General features: G+C 32.3%; 1 protein-coding gene across 1 annotated transcript in view; it reads right to left on the bottom strand.

Moving 5' to 3' along the window:
* LOC105333329 (uncharacterized) overlaps window positions 1-19,349 on the bottom strand; it is a 67,390-nt gene extending 48,041 nt beyond the window's left edge. Inside the window, exons 1-3 of the mRNA XM_011436236.4 lie at window positions 18,415-19,349; window positions 8,950-9,016; window positions 3,683-3,793 (exon numbers count right to left, since the gene is read on the bottom strand). Of these exons, the coding sequence (XP_011434538.3) occupies window positions 3,683-3,793; window positions 8,950-9,016; window positions 18,415-18,537 (301 nt within the window). The 5' untranslated portion in view covers window positions 18,538-19,349. The remainder of the gene's footprint in view (window positions 1-3,682; window positions 3,794-8,949; window positions 9,017-18,414) is intronic.
* Window positions 19,350-19,973: the final 624 nt, after the last annotated feature.

Raw genomic sequence — 19,973 nt, 5'->3', positions numbered from 1 at the left:
GTGAACAATTCCTACTTAAATTTTGATTAATACATGTACAGTAAATCTTTGGTATCTTTAACACTGATATTTAATATGGGTATAATGTCAAAGTAATTTGTAGGTACCAACCACTTATACTTTAAATATTTAACCCTTGATTTCCCAACAATTCTAAGCAGTCCCATCTAAGTTCAAGATAACAAAGTTTGACTGTACTTATAAATTGATACATGTATTTATATTAATTTGGTCGTGAGTGTAAATTAAGTTCCCTGAGTGATATGTCAAGTGTGGGAAAACTCCAGTGAAAAACACAGAATACAGGAGAAAAAAAAACATAATACAGTTGGCTTTCAACATGACATCCCTAATTTCAATGAAATATTAATTTGTAGGGTGTTAAAAATCACTAAACGAGATGTACAAAAGTCAATGAAAATGTTACATAGTAAAAAAAAAATACTTAATAAACCACAAGCCATTTATGAATTTTTCATTATATGACAGATTATATTGAAACTCAAACTAAAACGTTAAAGGACTCGTGATTGATATTACAAAAACTTCAAGGTGATTGAAAAATGACTTAAATGTCACTGAAAAACAAACTGAAGGTTACTGATCGACATCTTTAATCTTTCTGGATAACAACATCCAAGATTTGCATTACCGTACATCGTTTTTTCTCAGTTGGTTTCTTTTTTATTACTACTGCATCAAGAAGTTGCAGGGAACCATGCAATCATTTGTTTAGTAAAAGTATGGGTTTTTTTCTGATCTAAAAACACACTTTAGCTGTGCATCTGCGGCAAAAAAGACATATACTTGACATTAAAACCTATTCTTTCTGCGTTCATTTGAGAGGTCGCATGATTCTTAAGACTGATCGATCGAAGCTTAAAAAAAAAAAAAAAAAAAAAAAAAAAAAAAAATCAAAAGAATTAACTTGAAACAAGATACTTTTAAAGAGTACAACAATCAAAGAGATAAATTTGATCTTTTTCATAGCTTATTACTTGCATTATTATCTAAAACTTTGGTGGGTGTTGTGAAATGGGGTAAAATAAAAAAAAAAAACATCTAAATGGAGTAACGAAAATTAAATGAACAAGCATGATGTAAGTTCTGGAAACTCGTAAAAATCAAAGCAGTGGTTTCTGGGGTTTAAGTTAACTACAAAATAACCAATTTTACATGGTTACAAATGAAGTTAATGGTCAATAGTAAAAGCAGTCGCATAATATCTGCACACAATAATTGCTGCAGCAACAGAGAGACGCCCAAGAAAAATGAGTTCTGTCAATGTTTTACAGCTAGAAGACCAGTTTTGTTTTCAAACGGTCCTCTATTATCTTGTGCAATATAATAATTCCACATTTACTGATCCTATTTTATACGTACCTGATCTGAACAAATGTTAGATGTTTCATGTATACAAATTTTACAGGCAGGCATGGAAAATTATACAAGCTATGTGGTAACTAATTTATGAATGTAATGATGATATAAAATTAATGTTTGCGCCAGGTACTATGTTGCGACCACAAAGTAAATCTAAACAGTGCTGCGTACCAATAAAAAAAAATTCAATTTATTTCCAATTAATTTAGTTTTTAAAAAAACTCTCTAATTATATAAACTACTGTAATTTAAGTGGTTATTGACTCTTATGGGAAATTTTCCCTAATTAAGCGGTAAGCTTGTTTAAGTATTTAAATTATTGCTTATTTTTGGATGTTATTGTCAGTCCTACAACACACCCAGGCTGTGCTATTAAATAACACACGTTAGTGATGACATCCAAAAATAAGCATTCAGTGCTTGTATTTCTATTCATATTGATGTTTATTTGTGTGAGGTATACATGTATCATTGCTTTAGAGCCACTATATAGTACGCTCTTAGTCAGGGACATGAAACTTACATGGAACAGCCAATTATTAATTAACATGATAATTAACATGTTATTTAGCTCGCTTCACAACTAATATATAAGGCCTTTGTTGAGAGAAATCTTTTTTTTTAACTCATTAATGATCGAGTGACTCAGGTGACTTGGTAAATTGATAACAAATGTCCTTGTTGAATTTTTAAGAAAATCACAAAAATAAAAAAATGTAATATTCTTTATAAATGATGGACAAAGCTTATCCCCCAGCCGCCAACAACAGACAAGGAGCAACGATAAAAGGACTCGGATGATCACCTTAAAATAATGTCTCACCTGGTAATCTGAGTGCTTTCATATGATGTTCTTTTTCTGATATATTTTTTTCAGGTGTTTACAGATGAAAGCCAGATTTACAATATATCAATCATTTTTCAAATCATTTGATGTATATTCCTGTCTAATGTCATTCGTATTTGCAGCAACAGCTGCATTAGTGACTTACATGGTTTAAGCCCAGGATAAACTCCTATTCATGCAAAAATATAAAGCAACTGAGGAAAAACATTTAGAGTCATTTCTCAATTTTCGATAAATATCCATGAAAATTAATATTCTTATTTATTTGCATTGAATTCTGTTTATGGTGTTAAAATATATTTATAATTTCCTTATCAATATAAGCAAGCAAAATAAATTAGTCATCATGCAAGTATATATTTTCCATTGAAACTATAGTTTATCCAAACAAGTGAAAAGCTGTCAATGTGACAGCTAGCAAACTAGCTGGTTTTCTTTCGTGTGAACTGCATCCATAATCCTTTTATGTGAACTGCAATCCTGGATTGATAAACACTACCTATCCAGTGAAAACATGGAGGACCCAGTTATCAAAAATCACACTCCAAGTTATTAAAATGCACATTTTTGATATATGTACAATTAATCTGCAAAACATCAACTTCCTATCTTAAAAACTGTAGGAGGAATAATCCGTACAATATTGGTATCCTTTTGGCTGCTGCCCAACCACCCTCCTGCCATTTTCTCCATTTCAATAACCATATTTTTCCTTTTGGAAAACATGTTTAATGAAATAAATATCATATATTGTTCTGTTGAAATCTTTTCATTGTGGGGATAAAAAAATAGAGGAAAAATTGGTAATTACATATGGAAAATAAAATCGCATATGACCTTAAAAACCCCTGAACTTGTCAAGGCTATATATACCGTATATAGTGATACCATATCTATTACTTTGTCACCCCAGAAAAAAAAACCCAATGCATAAAGAAGATGTCATATGATAACCTGTGGAAGCCATTAATTTTTCATTCCTTTTTCATGATCAAAATCAAATATACCTCATCGACCAAGGTCAATAAACTTTACATTTTGTCTAACTACTTAATCATACAGTTTCGACACTTTGGTATCTCGAACATCGATATCTCATATACCACACATATCTAGATGTATGTCTGTCAATCTGATCCTGGCCATTTTTACATATATGTGATTAAAAAAACCATGCTATGTTGAACACGGAAATCTTAAATACCCACTTATTTCTAAGTAAATTTATGGTCCCAGTCACTCAAGAACATGAGTTATCTCGGAGTATAGTCAATTAATCGTCTTTGAGGCAACGTCCCTAGTTCGATTCGTAGTCCAGCCGTATATTTTCATTGTCACTCTATAATGCCGATTTTCCAGTCAATTGAACAGATCATGGTGCTAACTTACAGTCATGCGGTGGTAACTTACAGCCATGTGGTGGTAATATACAGTCATGTGGTGCTAACTTACAGTCATGTGGGGGTTTCCATCGAAAGTCTGCCACCATCAATTTTCCATTCTCCTTGCGGTTCACCTGAGCTCGGAGATCTCGAGCCGAGCCTGGCCATTTCTGACTCTTCCCTAAGTAAGCAAGAATAAGACAATATGAAAAAATGTTAGTTTCAAGTTTATTTTTATAGACTTCGTAGGTTAATAAATCTATGTATTTAACTAAACATTCTTCAGCCAATATTTATGATTAAGAAAAAGACAAGATAACAATTTGTTTCTCTTAATAGAATTGGGTTGACTTTTTTAATTCAAAATTTCTTATTAATAAATAATCAACTTGAATTATATATACCATTATACCTTACAATTTGTTCAAATTCTGAAATGATCGACCTCTGCCAATTAAAAATTTTACAAACAATGTCAGATACATGTACATGTACTAATTAACTCTTGAATTTTTATGCATCAATGGGATAATAAAGTCACATTTAATTTAGTATTTACTAGGAACATCCTGTTTATCAAAAACATTAAAGATTTCATCTGTCATGTGCATACATGCATGCAGTATTTTAAGCAGAGACTGGAGTTATCACAATTGAATGTACTTTTTGATTTTTTTTTTAAATTTAAGCTATAGCCAAAAAAATATTATCCAGTCATCTACTGAGTGACCTTGAAATTATAATGCCGTTCAATATTACATAGGCGATACGAAGGTTTAATGCCTTGTTATGCTTGTTTTAATAGAGCCCGTGACACAGATTACGCAATGACTGCTGTACATTTATGTTGCAATCTTGCATTTTTTTGCTTTCATGGAATTTTATCTTAATCCCTGTTTAAGCTTCAACTGGGGATTTCAATAACAAAAGCAGACCAAAAGTTCAATGTCAGATTAAAAAAAAAAAGATACAGAATTTAAAGTTTTTTTTAAGCATGCATAATTGATTAGTTTTCTCAGAGTGTCAAATAAAAAAAAAACTATGCATAGATAAGTTTCCTTTTGTATGAAATGAATCCTTAAATGTCAGAGAAAAAGAAGATAAAATTTGAGTCATAGGAAACTAAAAAATTTTTTAATATTATAAATTAATTAGTAATAACATAAAATAAAATTGACTATGACTTAACCTGAACAAGTTGTATTATTTATCACTTAGTATAAGTTAATTTGCCATGCTGTGGCAAACGACCTCATGTTAAGGTTATCAGACACGATCCATTAGAACAAAAATCTCAGGTTTCTTCTTCAAAAAGTTACAGGTTCAAAGACTAATGTTGATGATTGACACCTTAAACCTGATGTCCAAGAAGCTTGGGTGACACAAAGTGGAAAGGACTTGTTGAGGATCATTTTTAACCTTGAACTAGGATATCCTTGGATGAAACAAAAGCAGAGACTTCACTTGATTTATATTGGGTAAAATGACCTTGGATAACACAAAAGGGTTAATTTACCTTGACCAGTTTAATGACCTTTAAAGACACAAAAGGAACAACTTAATGATGCCATAATTATTTTACTTTGACTTATAGGTTCAATGACCTTGGATCATGACTAAGGCCTTGAGCAACCTTTGTGGTATAAATGCACTTCTAGCGAGCTCTTATGTGACCTCTTTTTAAAGATTATAGGAACTGCGTGGACTTGAATGTGTAAAGGGTGTCCAGACAAACTGATTTATAGGCAATTTGTTTGACTGAAGTCAGATTAAATAATACATGTACTCAGAGTGTACATGGTGAATTCACCTCATTCTCACCCAAACTTCTGTTATAACTTAAGACCATGTTTTATTATAAGCAATGGGCAATGTATAAATTACAGCTCATTTCTCCTTTCCTTTGGTGCCATGACAACCCCTGGAAATAACAGGTTAATTCCTGCAAGGTGAAGAACCTGGTGTGATCTTTAAGAGCAAACTGATTATTTAAGGAGGGAGGAACATAGTAGTTGGGGCTATATGGACTGTGGATATCGGCCTGGGTAGCTCAGTGGTAGAGTTCCTGACTAGAGTTGCAGGGGTCCCGGGTTTGATTTCCGGTCCAGCCATATGTTTTCATTGCACTCATTGCTTATTCTTCCTTTCCTGTTAGATGTCAAATATGCAGACAAAATATAGTTGATAAAATTATAGCTTTCGAGATTCTTCAGAATAATGCCATCAATTTGTCCCACCTTTCTCCAACAATGCATCCATATGTCATCAGTCAAATCATTCAATTCAAATGAACACATTTATTTACATCTGTATATATATACTGATCTGTTCTATAAAATTTTTGCCAAATGACAAATCAACAGTAAAAGACATTATGTAATTCATATTCAGTTTTTGCAATGAATGCACCAGAAAACGTGGGGGCTGGTGTCTGTATGTTGTAAGGTGTAATTGTGATGCGATCTGATTTTTTTTTTAAAAGTTAAATCAGCCATTGGTTAATTAAGTTAAAAAAAAAATATACACCATTAAAACTGAATCTGTATAGGCATTGCATTTTTACCTAATTAAAAATATCAGAGATCTAAATTTCATGTAACCATGCACTGAATTAACACCAGTACTTCCTTTTAAGTCTGATTTTAGTGAATTAATCATTATTATATATTTACATCTACCAAGTATATAAATCTCCTCTATTTCTTACGGAAAGTTATAGTTAATTCATAGCTCTATAGAAACAGCCAGATTGAAATCTACATGCCCTGTTTATCAATTGGTCGAAATCTACAGCGGCTGAAACTGACAAAAGTGAAATTGACATGCCCTGTATATCGATTGCTCTAAAACTAACAGTGACCTTAGTAAAATCGCAGACTCCAGGAAACAATCTTGATGATGCCAGTTTCAAAGTCTCACAGGAGACAATTTGGCTGTTTCTTTTAGCTAACTTACTTAGGTACGTTAACAGTAATTTAGTGATTTTTACTAATTTTTCATAATTTATTAATCAGTTAATATAAACAATAAAATGCTTTCTTTAATGATTCATGAGGGTTATGAAGGTAGCGATCATTGCAGGAAAAATTTACATAACCCGCTAACGCAGGTTATGTATTTTTCCTGCAAGGTTGCTTATAACCTTCACTTCCCCAATGAATCACCAAAGAAAGCATTTTATTGTTTAAGAGCGTATTTCATTAAGAGCTTAAAAACTTAAAACTTCACAAACTTGTGGGGCACCAATGTAATAGAAGAAAAGGAATGACCACAAGTATAGGCTCAAACTCGGAACTCGTTCATGCCTTAGCTTAGTATTGGTGGACCATTAAAGGTTTTTAAACTTTAAGGGTCTTGAGTTTGAGTCGAACTGCAGACATTCCTCCTCTTCTATAATAGAACATTTTCTCATTATTTGACATAGGCTCATTCATGGTAATATAAAAAGATACATGCAAAGTTAAGTACCTGGTAATTTTGTAAATTTTACATTCATTTATCTCTTATGATCATATTTAAGAAATTTTACTCCAACTAATTAAAACTGAATGCATGCATGGCTAAATCTTGATCAAGTCGTACTTTCATTATTATAATAAGGAATAATTCAACCAATAGTCATTGAAAAATCTTTGTTCTTTTCAAAAACTTGACAGTTATTTTTTAGCACTTTTCTAAGTTAAATATTGTATTAAAATTCATGAGCATGCACTTTAGGCAGCTGCATGTTTTCAAACACTTAAAGGGACTTGGACACGATTTGAGATCAAACATTTTATTTTTATTTTGTATATATAAAAGGGTTTACTGGAGCATTTTAAATGATTGACCAAAATATTAAATATTAAAGTCAAGTTACAAGCGAGATACAGAGGTAAGAATTGATAGTTATGTAAACAAAGCTCGAGTCTTATAGTTGTTTACAAAAAATGAAATGTAGAATTTTACCATTTCTTAGACAAAATGACATGTAAAAACAATTTAAACTAATTCAATATCTTCATAAATACTATTATCAACAAAAGAAAGATACATTTGATTGAAACTTACACCAATACAACACATATGTAAAAATGACTATATTCGAGCTTTGTTTACAAAACAAAGAATTATGAACTCTGTATCTTGCTTATAACTTGATATTTGAGTTTCAAATTTTGACATAGTATGATAAACTTCTAGATTTATCAGTATAAACATTGAAAATGGAAAAACAAATTTTGAAAATTTTAAGTCAAATCGTGTCCAAGTCCCTTTAAATATTATGACTGCTCATTCATGAAGAATTCTTCCCTTCCTTAAAAATTTTTAGATCAACAATTGTTCGATTTTATTGAAGTGCAAAGTGTTTTCCTATGAATATTTTCTCCGTTAGCGCATTTCCTAGCACTAAATTTTTCATATATCAGATATAAATTATTAATACTTGTGTTCTAGTAATATACAAACTGAATTAAAAAAAGGAATCAATTATATTTTCATCTACAGTAAAACATGGTTAAAGCGAAGTTCAATATGCTTTTAATGAATTGACACTTACAACAATGTGATTTTCATTTCCCATGTATTTATTACATGTTGTAAATTTGATGGATTATAACAAACTGCCCTTAATATAACAAATCAAAATTGTCCGTCCCTGGCACTTTGTTATAAGCGTGTTTTACTGTGCTGTAGATCAAAGCACATATATTCGTTGGATTGAAATTTCATTGTTTTTAAACCACATAAAATTTCGTTAGGATTTAATTTCGTCATATGGTAATCTCTAATAGTGATACACTATCCAATGATATAAAGTCAGACTTCTGACGGTTAATGATATAATTTTAACGAACTACATAACCGTCCATAATAAAAATTTTATCATTAATAATGGTCAGGGTTATGACCACATATAATAGCAACTTAATTTATAATATTGGTGGATTCTGTATCATTAGAGGCAGCAACATAGGTGTTTTTAATTAATACACTGAAGAAAGAATTGATTAGTCGATTTACGCATATGGAAATTGTTGTACATACCGGTATTAGCAGCTAGGTTAAGAATTTTGAATTTTCGAGTTTTAATAATTCAACATTGTGATTCAGATAATGCAGGAAAATTTTAACATAAAATGTCAGTGAAATCAAATTATAATGATTGTGAAAAGTTTAAATGCATGACTACTTTTTAAATTTACCACCATTGGGTAAAATAAAACAGAAATTTCATGGTGAACTTCGTCGCGTAGATAAAACAACAGGTTTATTTGTCATAATTTTAGTACTGTAACATAGAAATGATACCCAGAGGTAATTATCAAATAATAAAATTATTAAACATGAACTTACAGATATCCTTGTCGTATCCTGGGAAACAATTAAAATTCATCTGCTGCATACGACATCTGACATCGTTCTGCAAGAAATCAATAACAGAGAGGGTTTTAAAATTAATTACTGTGGTTTCATCAATATTCGCTGAATACCAATTTTCGTGGATTTTGTTGTTAAGTTGATCCATGAAATTAAATGTTCATTGAAGTGCAATTTCTATTAACATTTTGTATTGGTAGGGTCACTGGCCACGAACTTAATTACGTATCCTTGAAACTGTGATTTTCCCTTTATCCACGAAAATTGATGCCCTTGAATATTAATGAAACCACAGTATGTGATACCATGTTATTTAACAATAAAAAATAAAGCAAGCAATACTTGGTGATGAATTAAAGGTGTATTACAGTAAAAACATAATGATACAGTTTAATGATATTTCATGGATTCAAATGAATCTATGATTCAGAATTATAACACAAAAAGGTTAATTTTCTTATAATGATTCACTGAAGATGCTTAATATGTAAATGCGTGACATTAGGGACATATACAAAATCCAGTCAAGAGGCCCTGGGGCCACAGTGCTCACCTTGGCTACATTAAACAATCAATTATGATTACACTATCATTTATATATAGCTCTACAATTAATTTACTAATAGTAGAATTTTGCACAAAAAAATCTTCTGATTTTCATCCACATATTTCTATGGTAAATATTTAACCACTTTTGTTGCTTAAGTATTTGTGAGATCATTTTTCTCTGAAATTTTAACCCTCCTCCTAGTAGACTTACTTTTTTCAGGAAATCATTATTTGATCAATTACCTTTATCTGCACAACATGTGCTTTCACACATTTAGTTTCATCTATAATGGCTGAATGCTTGCCAGCAGATGTTTAGCGAATTTTTTATACATCTTCTGATCCCTCACCCCTAGGGATCATAACTTTAGTTAAAACAAACTTGAATCTGCATAACATGAGGTTGTTCATGATTTATCTTTATGTCTAACTATGAAACCTAACCCCAGAGATCTTGATTTGAAAAAAACATGAATATACACTATCTGAGGATGCTTCAACACAAGTTTAAGCTTTTCTGACCAATTGTTTTTTGAGAAAAACATTTTTGAAAATTTTCTCTATATACTCCTATGTAAAATTTCATTCCCCAATAGTGGCTCCACCCCACCCAATTGTCTACCTGAGGATGCATCCACACAAGTTTGAGCTTTTCTAGCCAAATGGTTTTTAAGGTGAAGATTTTTAAAGGTTTTTTTCCATAAATTCCTATTTAAAAATTCAACCCGTACCCTACAACCAGGGATCTTGAATTGAAATAACTTGAATCTACACTATCCGAGGATGGTTCGACACAAGTTTGAGCTTTTCTGGCCAAATGATAATGAGAAGAGGATTTTAAAGATTTTCTCTGTATATAAAATATTCCTATGCAAAAATTTGCTCCCTCATTGTGGCCCCACCCTAACCATGGGACCATAATTTGAACAAACTTGACTCTACACTACCTGAGGATGTGTCCACACAAGTTTGAGTTTTTTCAGTCAAATAGTTTTGAAAAGACAACTTTTGAACAATACAAACAAAGATCATGTCAAATAAGTCTGACATTTTCCCAACGAACAGTAAATCTTTCAGGATGACAATGCGATCGTACACACACTGCCATTTTGTGCAAATAATTATAATTGCATCATACTGTAGTATTTTGTTTTTTATAAAAATCATTGATTTCCCATATTTGACCAAAATTAATGATCAAATCATACATCATGTTTAATTAAAAAGGTAACTCAGCAGATTACCCATAATTTATACAAACAATAAATGTCATTTATTGATTTATTTCTAATTTGGTAACACCAATAACTTATAACAAAGACAATTCTATACTGAAAACAATTTTATAACATTAAGTCTAATACACTGTAACTGCCTATCAGTACATTCAGTTCTTTGATTATTCAAAAGACCCATAGGGTTACTAGTTCTTGGCTGTTCTCTCCATCTGTGCTTTTGATGGATTCATCAAGCTACAAAAAAATTACCATTTTTGTAACAACAATTGATGGATATATCTATAGGCCTATATATATTCTCATTGTAAGATATCAATCTTCAAACTCATATTATTACCTGGCTGTATATTAGATAAACTTTCAATCTATAAGTTTTTTTAATACTATAGTCTCATCCTCATAATTATCCCTGCCCTTTGCAGTGATTCCTTGTTTAAAATACCAGCTCTCCTGGCATGTTTGATTTTTATCTTTAAGCAAAGAGTAATTCAAGTTAATTTTTAACCATAATTTAAATGCACTCAGCAATTTGATTCCTAATTTTAAGATTTTTTCATGAAGCTAACTAAAGTCCTTGATTTTTATAGCCCGGCCTGTTGCTAGAACTGTATAAAACACAACTTCATAGTTACTGTAAACATATTTTATTTGGTGTGTACATTATTTGGCGGAAAATAGTTTTTTTAAACAAATTGGCATGGATTTGAATTAATGTATTCCTGCATGTGGCTATTCTTATACATATATGTATGGCATTTAGCGATGTACTTGATTTACCGCAAGACGCAGTCCGCCAAAAACGCTAAATAGAATGCAAAGGCAAATGTAATATGTTTGCAGTATAGTCCATATAAACTTGATTTTGCTTGGAATTATAGTCCCTTTATAAAACTTGTTGCATTTGAACTTTATTTCTTTTTAAACCTATTGCTATGAATAAATCCCTTCTTCACCTGTTGCTATAGAAACCAATTTCTTGAATATTGCGTATAAATATAATCATGTCAATCCCTTGCTTCTTCTGCTGCTGAAACTTAATCCTTTTTAATAATCTCTATTGCTGTAGTACATGTCTTATAAGACTTTAAAATAAAGTATTTTTAATGACTCATGAATGTCTGAAAATCCCTTTTGAAACCTGTTGCTAAGTACTAAAGCTTTTTTTATTTAAGGCAACAGAAACTAATGCTTGAGTCTTGAGTGTAAGTATATACTCTTTCAAAAGCCCCTTTTACAAAAATCAATAGAATTCTTCTCAGTTTTACTGTGTGTCTAGTTAATATGATGCAACTGGCTGTACAAAACACTGTCAGCCTGGTGATTAGAAGAAAATTTCAAACAGAAATCAAATTACATCATGTTGCCACACAATCTACTGCCATGAAATGGACCTTTGCCTTTCAGTGAAGCCCCTGGTATGACCTAACAACTTTAAACATCTTTGAAATAGTCAATATTCTTTAGACAATTACAATTCATGTCTTGATTAATGGAATATTTTCAATTATATTATTTCATGTACTGTACAGAACATATACCAATTTAAAATTAGCTTCAGAATTCTTTCATTTTCGAAACTTTGCAATTTTTTTTTTTTAATCGATCAACCTTAGTCTACAATGTTCTTTAATTTTTTTTCCGATTTGATCTGCTTCAAATTTTAATTTCTTTCTGTACAAGTCCCAATTTTTCCACTCCCAGTTCACAGTCCCCATTAAGAGAGTTTTATCCTTGAAGCAGGCCAAAAAAAAAACTGTTTCATAGCTTCATCATTTCCACAGAGTATATCGTAACTATGCTATCGCAGATAAAAATCCAATTTTTTTTTTCTCAATGGAATTAAAAATTGGGTATCTTTCAGCAATGCATTGACGCAGTAATCAGGTTCAATTATGTGTGTCAATCGCAGTCACTTTTAATGACATCACACGTTGTCTGCCCACGAATTGTGTCAGGTTGGTTTCAGAATTAACCTAATGCTACCCCTTCCAGGCTTATATTTCAGATCTGCATCTAAAAATACCAAATTGGGACCCCAGACAAGTTTTATTATAGTTCTTAATACGAACAATTTCAGTACAAGAGAAATTGTACACTACATGTATATGCTAATTGCAACCTGTCTCGGAAAATCTAATATGCCATTCAGGTTTTATATAGAAACTTACAAAACTGGAGTCAAAATGTGATCCATCAAGAGACATTTTTTATGACATGTGAAGATGTTAATGACAAAAAGAAATATCATATGACAAGTTATATTATTATTCTCTAATCTATATACCATATAAATAGAAAGAAGGATCGACCAATATAGTTCATGGTTTTTATTGAGTTTCAAATTTAGAGATGTCTAGTGTTAATTTGCATCTTAATTGTTACAAGTAAGATATAATTTGTATTTGAACCCTTGGAAGTTGCATAATTTGATAGTACTTTAAATTCCTAATCATAAGCAAGGAATTAAAATTGCAAGAAGCAGATCTTGCCGATTTTAAAAATTTCACTTTATATTATGATAAAAAATTTGGATTTCGCGATTTGATGAAATCAATTAAATCGCAGAATTAAGTATTGTCTCGCATAAAATAAGGACTCTACAGTACTGCTGGGTTGAATCATATTGTAGCAGGTACCCAGCTATAGATTCAGTCCAATACCATCAATATTTTAATAAAGAATCAATCATAATTTGATGTTTTCATATACTCTCTAGTAAACCGTATGAATTTCATATCATTAGTATCAATATCTTTTAATAAGGATTGAATCAGTTTCCACTCCAAGGTGAACTTAAAAAATGACAATAAATATCAGTTTAACTCATCAAATACAATACTGTTGGAATTGGTGATTATAGACTTCACAGGGGCTCAATCAGTTTTTGTGAATGTATCCCTGACAACCAAGAAGTAGCATCTCACAAATTACGAAACACAGTTTTATTGCATAATACATGTTTACATGTATACATACATACAATCAAGCAAATCTACAGAGTTACAATGTACATTGCCACTGACCATCAAAAAAAAACAATTAATTTGAATGATTCCAGTTCTTGTAATATTAGTGCAATAACAAAATAGTATGTACACACAATTTGTCAATAAGGACCATGTATTATTCACACTATGAAACTGTGCAAATATGAGGATAGATGACCTGAAAATCATGCGTTCAGTATAAGAACTGGTTTTTGTTATTGCTAAAAAATTACCGATGGAATTAAGTGTTATTCCCAGCAAGAATGAAGTCTCTTGGTGTTATAATAAAAGGATCGAGTCTGAATGCCTGGATCTTCACAACAGAATAACATCATTGCATGACTGTTCCACATAAAAATCAAGGATAGTAGGCGGTTTTGAATTATTTGCAATAAAAAGTTAACTTTGCGTTACCCTATCGTGTTACCCACCGGGTAAACGACTTCTCTCATTAATGAAGCAAGTGATCGAGACAGCTTGGACTGACTGACAAAATTGACATTTAAAAACAGAGAGAGCTCAAGAGTACCCAGGAAGAAAGATTGGCAGAAAAAGGGAGGATTTTATGATTTTGAATGAAAGAGAAAGAGCAAGCATGCTGTAGACTCTGAGATGATATTCTAAAAGTTAATAATTTTGTCACAGAGAGAGAGAGAGAGAGTGCTGTAGACTCTGAGATGATGTTCTTAAAGTTAATAATATTCTCTGAGAGAGGGAGAGAGAGAACCTTTGATCTCCATTGGAAATTTTCCTCCCTACACACAAAATTTAATGACGGCCCATTGCTCCATGATGTCCATTGGCGTTAACGTTTTTGACTCATTTTTCAAGCGTTGGTCATCCATATTTGGTGATAAAATGGTCAGAAATTCTTCAATTGAAACTTTCACAAAATGACCTTCATATGTTACTGTGATGTCATATGAAATATGATTTATTTCTATGCGCTTAAACGGTAAATTATGGTGCATTTAAAAAAACAAATCTTTACATATTTCTTAAAAATACATAAAGATTAAATCTGAAATAAGTTTCATTGGTATCACGCAAACAATACTAGTCTGCTCACAATCGAATGTAAGTGTCCATAAACTTTTTTAACAACCATCGTACAGCAAGATTATCAAACCACTTTTGTATGTGCTGCACCAAGGCTGGTACGATTGTTTACTCGTTTTCAAATACTGTGTTTTCATCCACATTCGTTGAATACCAATCTTTGTGGTTTTCATGTTGACTTGAGCCATGAAATGAAATGTTCATGAATTGAAGTGCAATTTCTAATAACATATTGAATACATGGGACAATTAATTGGCCAAGACTTGACCAATCCTTAAAACTGTGATTTTTTACAAAATTGATGCCCTCGATGCCAAAGCAACTCAAATTCATTCCGGACCAAATCATTTCAATTAAATGAAGCTTCTAGATATTTAAATCTATAAGCATCAATCTCAAGTTGATGGCCAAGAACTTACGAATCCTTAAAACTGTGATTTTCACCAAACCCACAAAAATGGATGTCGTCATAGGTTGAAGAAACCACAGTCTGTACTTTAATATGTCCAGGATTATAACCTTTAGCTTCCAAGGCTCTTGTTAGTCCTAAATGGCATCTTAATTCTGGACCAAATTTAACTTGGATTGATCAATGAAGCATTCAGAAAAAAAACTTTTAAGAATCAATCTCAGCTTGTCTTACATTTTACATCCAATAAGCCATTTAATACATTTATTGTGTAACATCATGTGTTTAAGTTATCAATTGAAGTTTCAAAGTTAACAGAGATGTTAATTTTTTTTAGACAAATGCCATGCATTACCATATAATCAATGGTTAATGCATCTTGGAATCGACTTGGGATGGTTGATTTTGTGTTTGTTTTTGACACATTTTCGAAGTCGAGATCTAGCTAGCAGGAACTAAAATGTTTGCACTTTTCACAAATCTGAATCTTTTTAATGTACATGTATTCAAACCCTTTAAAGTGTGTAAACTTTGTATTTTTTTTGAAAACAAAGGTATGCAAATACTGATCAATAAGACTTCAATACAAATCAGTGACTATCAAAATGGAAAAAGCAGTTTATTACTGATTTGTAAACATTAATGCCCCTTCAACTGACTGCACTGTATATCTAAGGGTTTATCAAACTGATATTTTAAAGTAGTTCTATTGAAAATCAAACAATGACTTTTCAAATCTTGTATAAAACACTAGTTTCTCCAATCTACAATTTTTATCCCACTTTTATATTGCCATAGCCGGCTTGAGATCTGTAAGCATATTCAAATTTTAAAGCTAAAATTTATTCAATTTATTGTCCTTTACTAAATATTGGATTACAGAGAGAGAGAGAGAGAGAGAGAGAGAGAGAGAGAGAGAGAGAGAGAGAGAGAGATGATTCAAGGGAGAATAAACACAAATGAGTATTTCAGACAAAGAAATTATCAGAGACACACAGATAAGAGTAACAATAAGCATTAGAGACCGAGCATTTTTTTCTGAGAGAGAGAGAGAGAGAGAGAAATATTTACTGTAGTCATAGACAGAGACATAGAAAAAATAGTGTTGTGACACAAAGAACTAAGGTTTCAGATGAGAAAAATGTTCATGTGGGGAAAAAATCAATACACATATCTGTGTTGTTTAGACTTTTAGAATTTCTAACCTTTTTGTGATCTTTGGTTAAGCACTTAAAATTGACTCAGATTATGGTTTCCTTGGCATCCAATTAGAGACATCGGCATCATTTACATCAGCAATCCACCCTTTTATCCACAATCACATCAAAAATACTAAGCCATATTTGCCCTTTTAAATGCAAAATAAATCTAAATGGGCTTTTCAATATATAAAAAAGTCACCTTTCTCATTATCACGTTATCTTAGAGTGATAAACTGCAGCAACGGTTGAAAACAAATTTCATTTGTTTTAAATATATTCTATTCTAAATACTTTCCCTGATCAATGTGTTTTCAATGCTTTTTACTTATATGGATGCCAGAAAAATACTGCGTTTTTTTATCAGGCACTGTGAATTAGCATCGTTTTTTAATGTGGGGCATCCAAACCCATTATGAAAATCTTGACAAGCAAAAAAAAATTGGGGGGGGGGGGGGGGGGGCAACACCATGCTTATTCATTATTTACATGTAAAATTTAAGAAAATGTTTGAAGAGGGCCAATTTAATGGTAAATATCGTTCTAAATTGATTCCAAAATCATGTCAATAACATGTATACCTCTTCACCGTGCAGGCTTATTTAATCTACATTATAGCGTGATAGTAAGTCACAGATATACAAGGGTATTGACAGACCATTCATATTTTTTATAAATGAATCAGAATGTCGGTTAATAATTCATTTCAAATCAATAGGTCAATCTGATTTAAACTAAGTTCATTCTTTTTTATATATATATAGTATGTATACTGCATTGTTCTAAAATAAGAGCCATGAATATAGGTATGAGATGATACAGATGATTAAATCAAATGTTTAAAAACAGCACCTCTAAATATGGGCGTTAAATCTACTAGCCACAGTTAATATTTGGAACAAAGTGTCGTTATATTACATAAATTATATATCATATGTATTACAGCCATATAATATTGTTTTTCAAAATGGAAAAAGCCTGATAAATAGAGCAGCTAGGGGCAAATTGGCTTATTTCATTTTTGTATAAAAAATAAGTACAACTTTTTTTTTTTTCATTTGAGGACCCCAAGCTAAAGACACTTTCAGAATCATTGAATGATTTGCAAAAATTTTCCCCATTTCCCAATTTCTTTTCGTCTTTTTGAAGAAGGAAATTGTTTTGTTGAAGATTGTACACAAATATATCTACTTCTTCAAAAAAAAAAGATTGTATTTGAATCGATGTCTCACAGACATGATAGATGGTGTTTCATTTTAACTTACCAACTGCAGTCTTTAAAATTCTACGCTTATACTATAATAAACATATCAATAAGATAACAAATACCGCTGTAATCAGATATGTTCTATAATATTATCAATTTAAACCAGCACCCAGCATCTTAATCATTGGATTTCTTTAATAAAACTTTCTCATATCAATGGCCAGTCTTTGTCAAACAAATAAAGATTAAAGTTTGTGAGTTTTATATGTGATTTCATGAAAATAAATCAATGTGAAATATGTAGAGATTAAAACTTTATTAGATCTGTTTTTATGGCGTGCAAGACTTTTAAAATAATCTGAGGCACATATATTAAATATTGATCTTTTTAAAAATTCTGTATGATGATTCATCAAATAGCTTTTCATTTTCATTTCAAGTCAAAATTGTTCTCAAGATAAATTTTAACAATCAATGGCTATATATATATTTAATTATAATAATTAAAAGTAAAATTTTAAACCCTCTCTCTCTCTCTCTCTGAGAAGCTCAACACGTTTTAAGGATTGCGTTCTTCATCATACCATTCAAAACATTTTGTAATTAAAAATATGCATTATTAAAAAACATTAATCATTTTTTTTCATTTTCTTAAACTAATTAATTAAAATTGATTTGTAAGCATAGCGCCAGGTGGCGGGTTCGTTCATCGTACACTACACCAGCCTGTCATGCACCCATTATGTACATAATCAGTTTGTTTACTATCGCTCGGTTGCCCACACGACTTACCCTATCAGAGCAAATCCGGCACCTGTCCATGTTAAATCGGAAGCAATACACCGAGGGTAAACTCCAGTTACACACACAGACAACGATCAGGATTAGGAAGGGGCGCCATTCTCGCTTCAACATCCTCTCACTGCATCTATGGCTCCAGCGTCATGGCGTTCGCGAAGCTTACTGTGGGCTCCACCGCTTAGCTGTATCTGTTTTATCTGTGTCACATTACAAATATATAGGACAGACAGCGCTGTGTACACCTGACATTACGATTGATCTCTTCGGAACTTCGGAAACGATCGGAGTTTTTTAAAAACGTCGCCTGCATGCCTCTCTCTCTCTCTCTCTCTCTCTCTCTCTCTCTCTCTGAGCTTTGATAGAAAATTCCATTTTTGGTATTTTACGTTTGCCTGATGGCCGGGAAGGGAGGGGGGCAGGGGGAGAGGGGGTCACCTTCCAAGGCCTTTATAAAATCGGGTGGGTAATGAACTTTAAATTGTCTCTATAATAATAATGCCTAAGAATTTCATTTGAAATCATATCTTAAGATCTAGGGTGACACCTTTTAAACTATGTAATTTCACAAGATGGCCAGCTAAATGTTATCGTCGGATAAATCAAGATGAATATGTTAACAAAATGTGGTAATTACAACTGCAGAACGGGTATACCTATACACTGAAAGCTTTGTATAGAATTTGATGGGTGGATAGGATTTCAACTGAATTCGGTCGACGTGATAAATTTCTACAATAATATACAATAAACCCCCCTTCTCTCTCTCTCTCTCTCTCTCTCTCTCTCTCTCTCTCTCTCTCTCTCTCTCTCTCTCTCTCTCTCTCCTCCATGCACATAGCATTAGCTAGGGGTCGGGGCTCCCAGCCCTACCCCAACACACACCTTTTCTGACTGCATGCAATAATTTTTCCTAAATTAATTATAGATATATATGCATGGACCCTACGTTGTTTAAGGCTGATTAACCTATTAAAAAGAAAACTAGATTTCGGATAAGCCCCCACCCCTCCCCTACTTTCAAAAACAATGCTACGTTCTCTCTCTCTCTCTCTCTCTCTCTCTCTCTCTCTCTCTTTCTCTCTCTCTATCTCAAAAATTAACCCTTGTCACACTTGGTCTGTGTCCTCAAGGCGATCCTGCTGCGTCCTGAAAAATGCAGAACGCCGAGGTGCACGCTTTAGAGTCTTATGCAGCGTTGCAACAACGCAGCTCGGCATCTTCACTTGTTGCGGTATAAAGGATCGCCTAGAACGCCATGCGACGGCGCGCACTTTGAGCATGCACAAAGCACACGCCTTTGCACTGCCTTCCGCTGATAAACACGCAGCAGAAACGAACTGGGGTCGCCGTGGCATCGCAGTAAGGTCTACAACAGCGCCATTTGAGCTCCTTAGAGCTCAAGTAACACACAGAATTGTAGACGCAGTGTTAAGTCGACTGCACTTGCACAGAGACCTATCGGAGTCCTTTGGAAGTGTCACTGATCACTGTGTCTCTGTTGGCTTTGCGATTTCGATGCGCATTAATTTGCAGCGTTTGAACGTATTAGC

The sequence above is a fragment of the Magallana gigas genome, chromosome 4, assembly GCF_963853765.1.
Source record: "Magallana gigas chromosome 4, xbMagGiga1.1, whole genome shotgun sequence".
In the NCBI taxonomy this organism is placed as follows: domain Eukaryota; kingdom Metazoa; phylum Mollusca; class Bivalvia; order Ostreida; family Ostreidae; genus Magallana; species Magallana gigas.
Note: the sequence above shows the minus strand (reverse complement) of the source record. Positions and strands in the feature narration are given on the sequence as shown.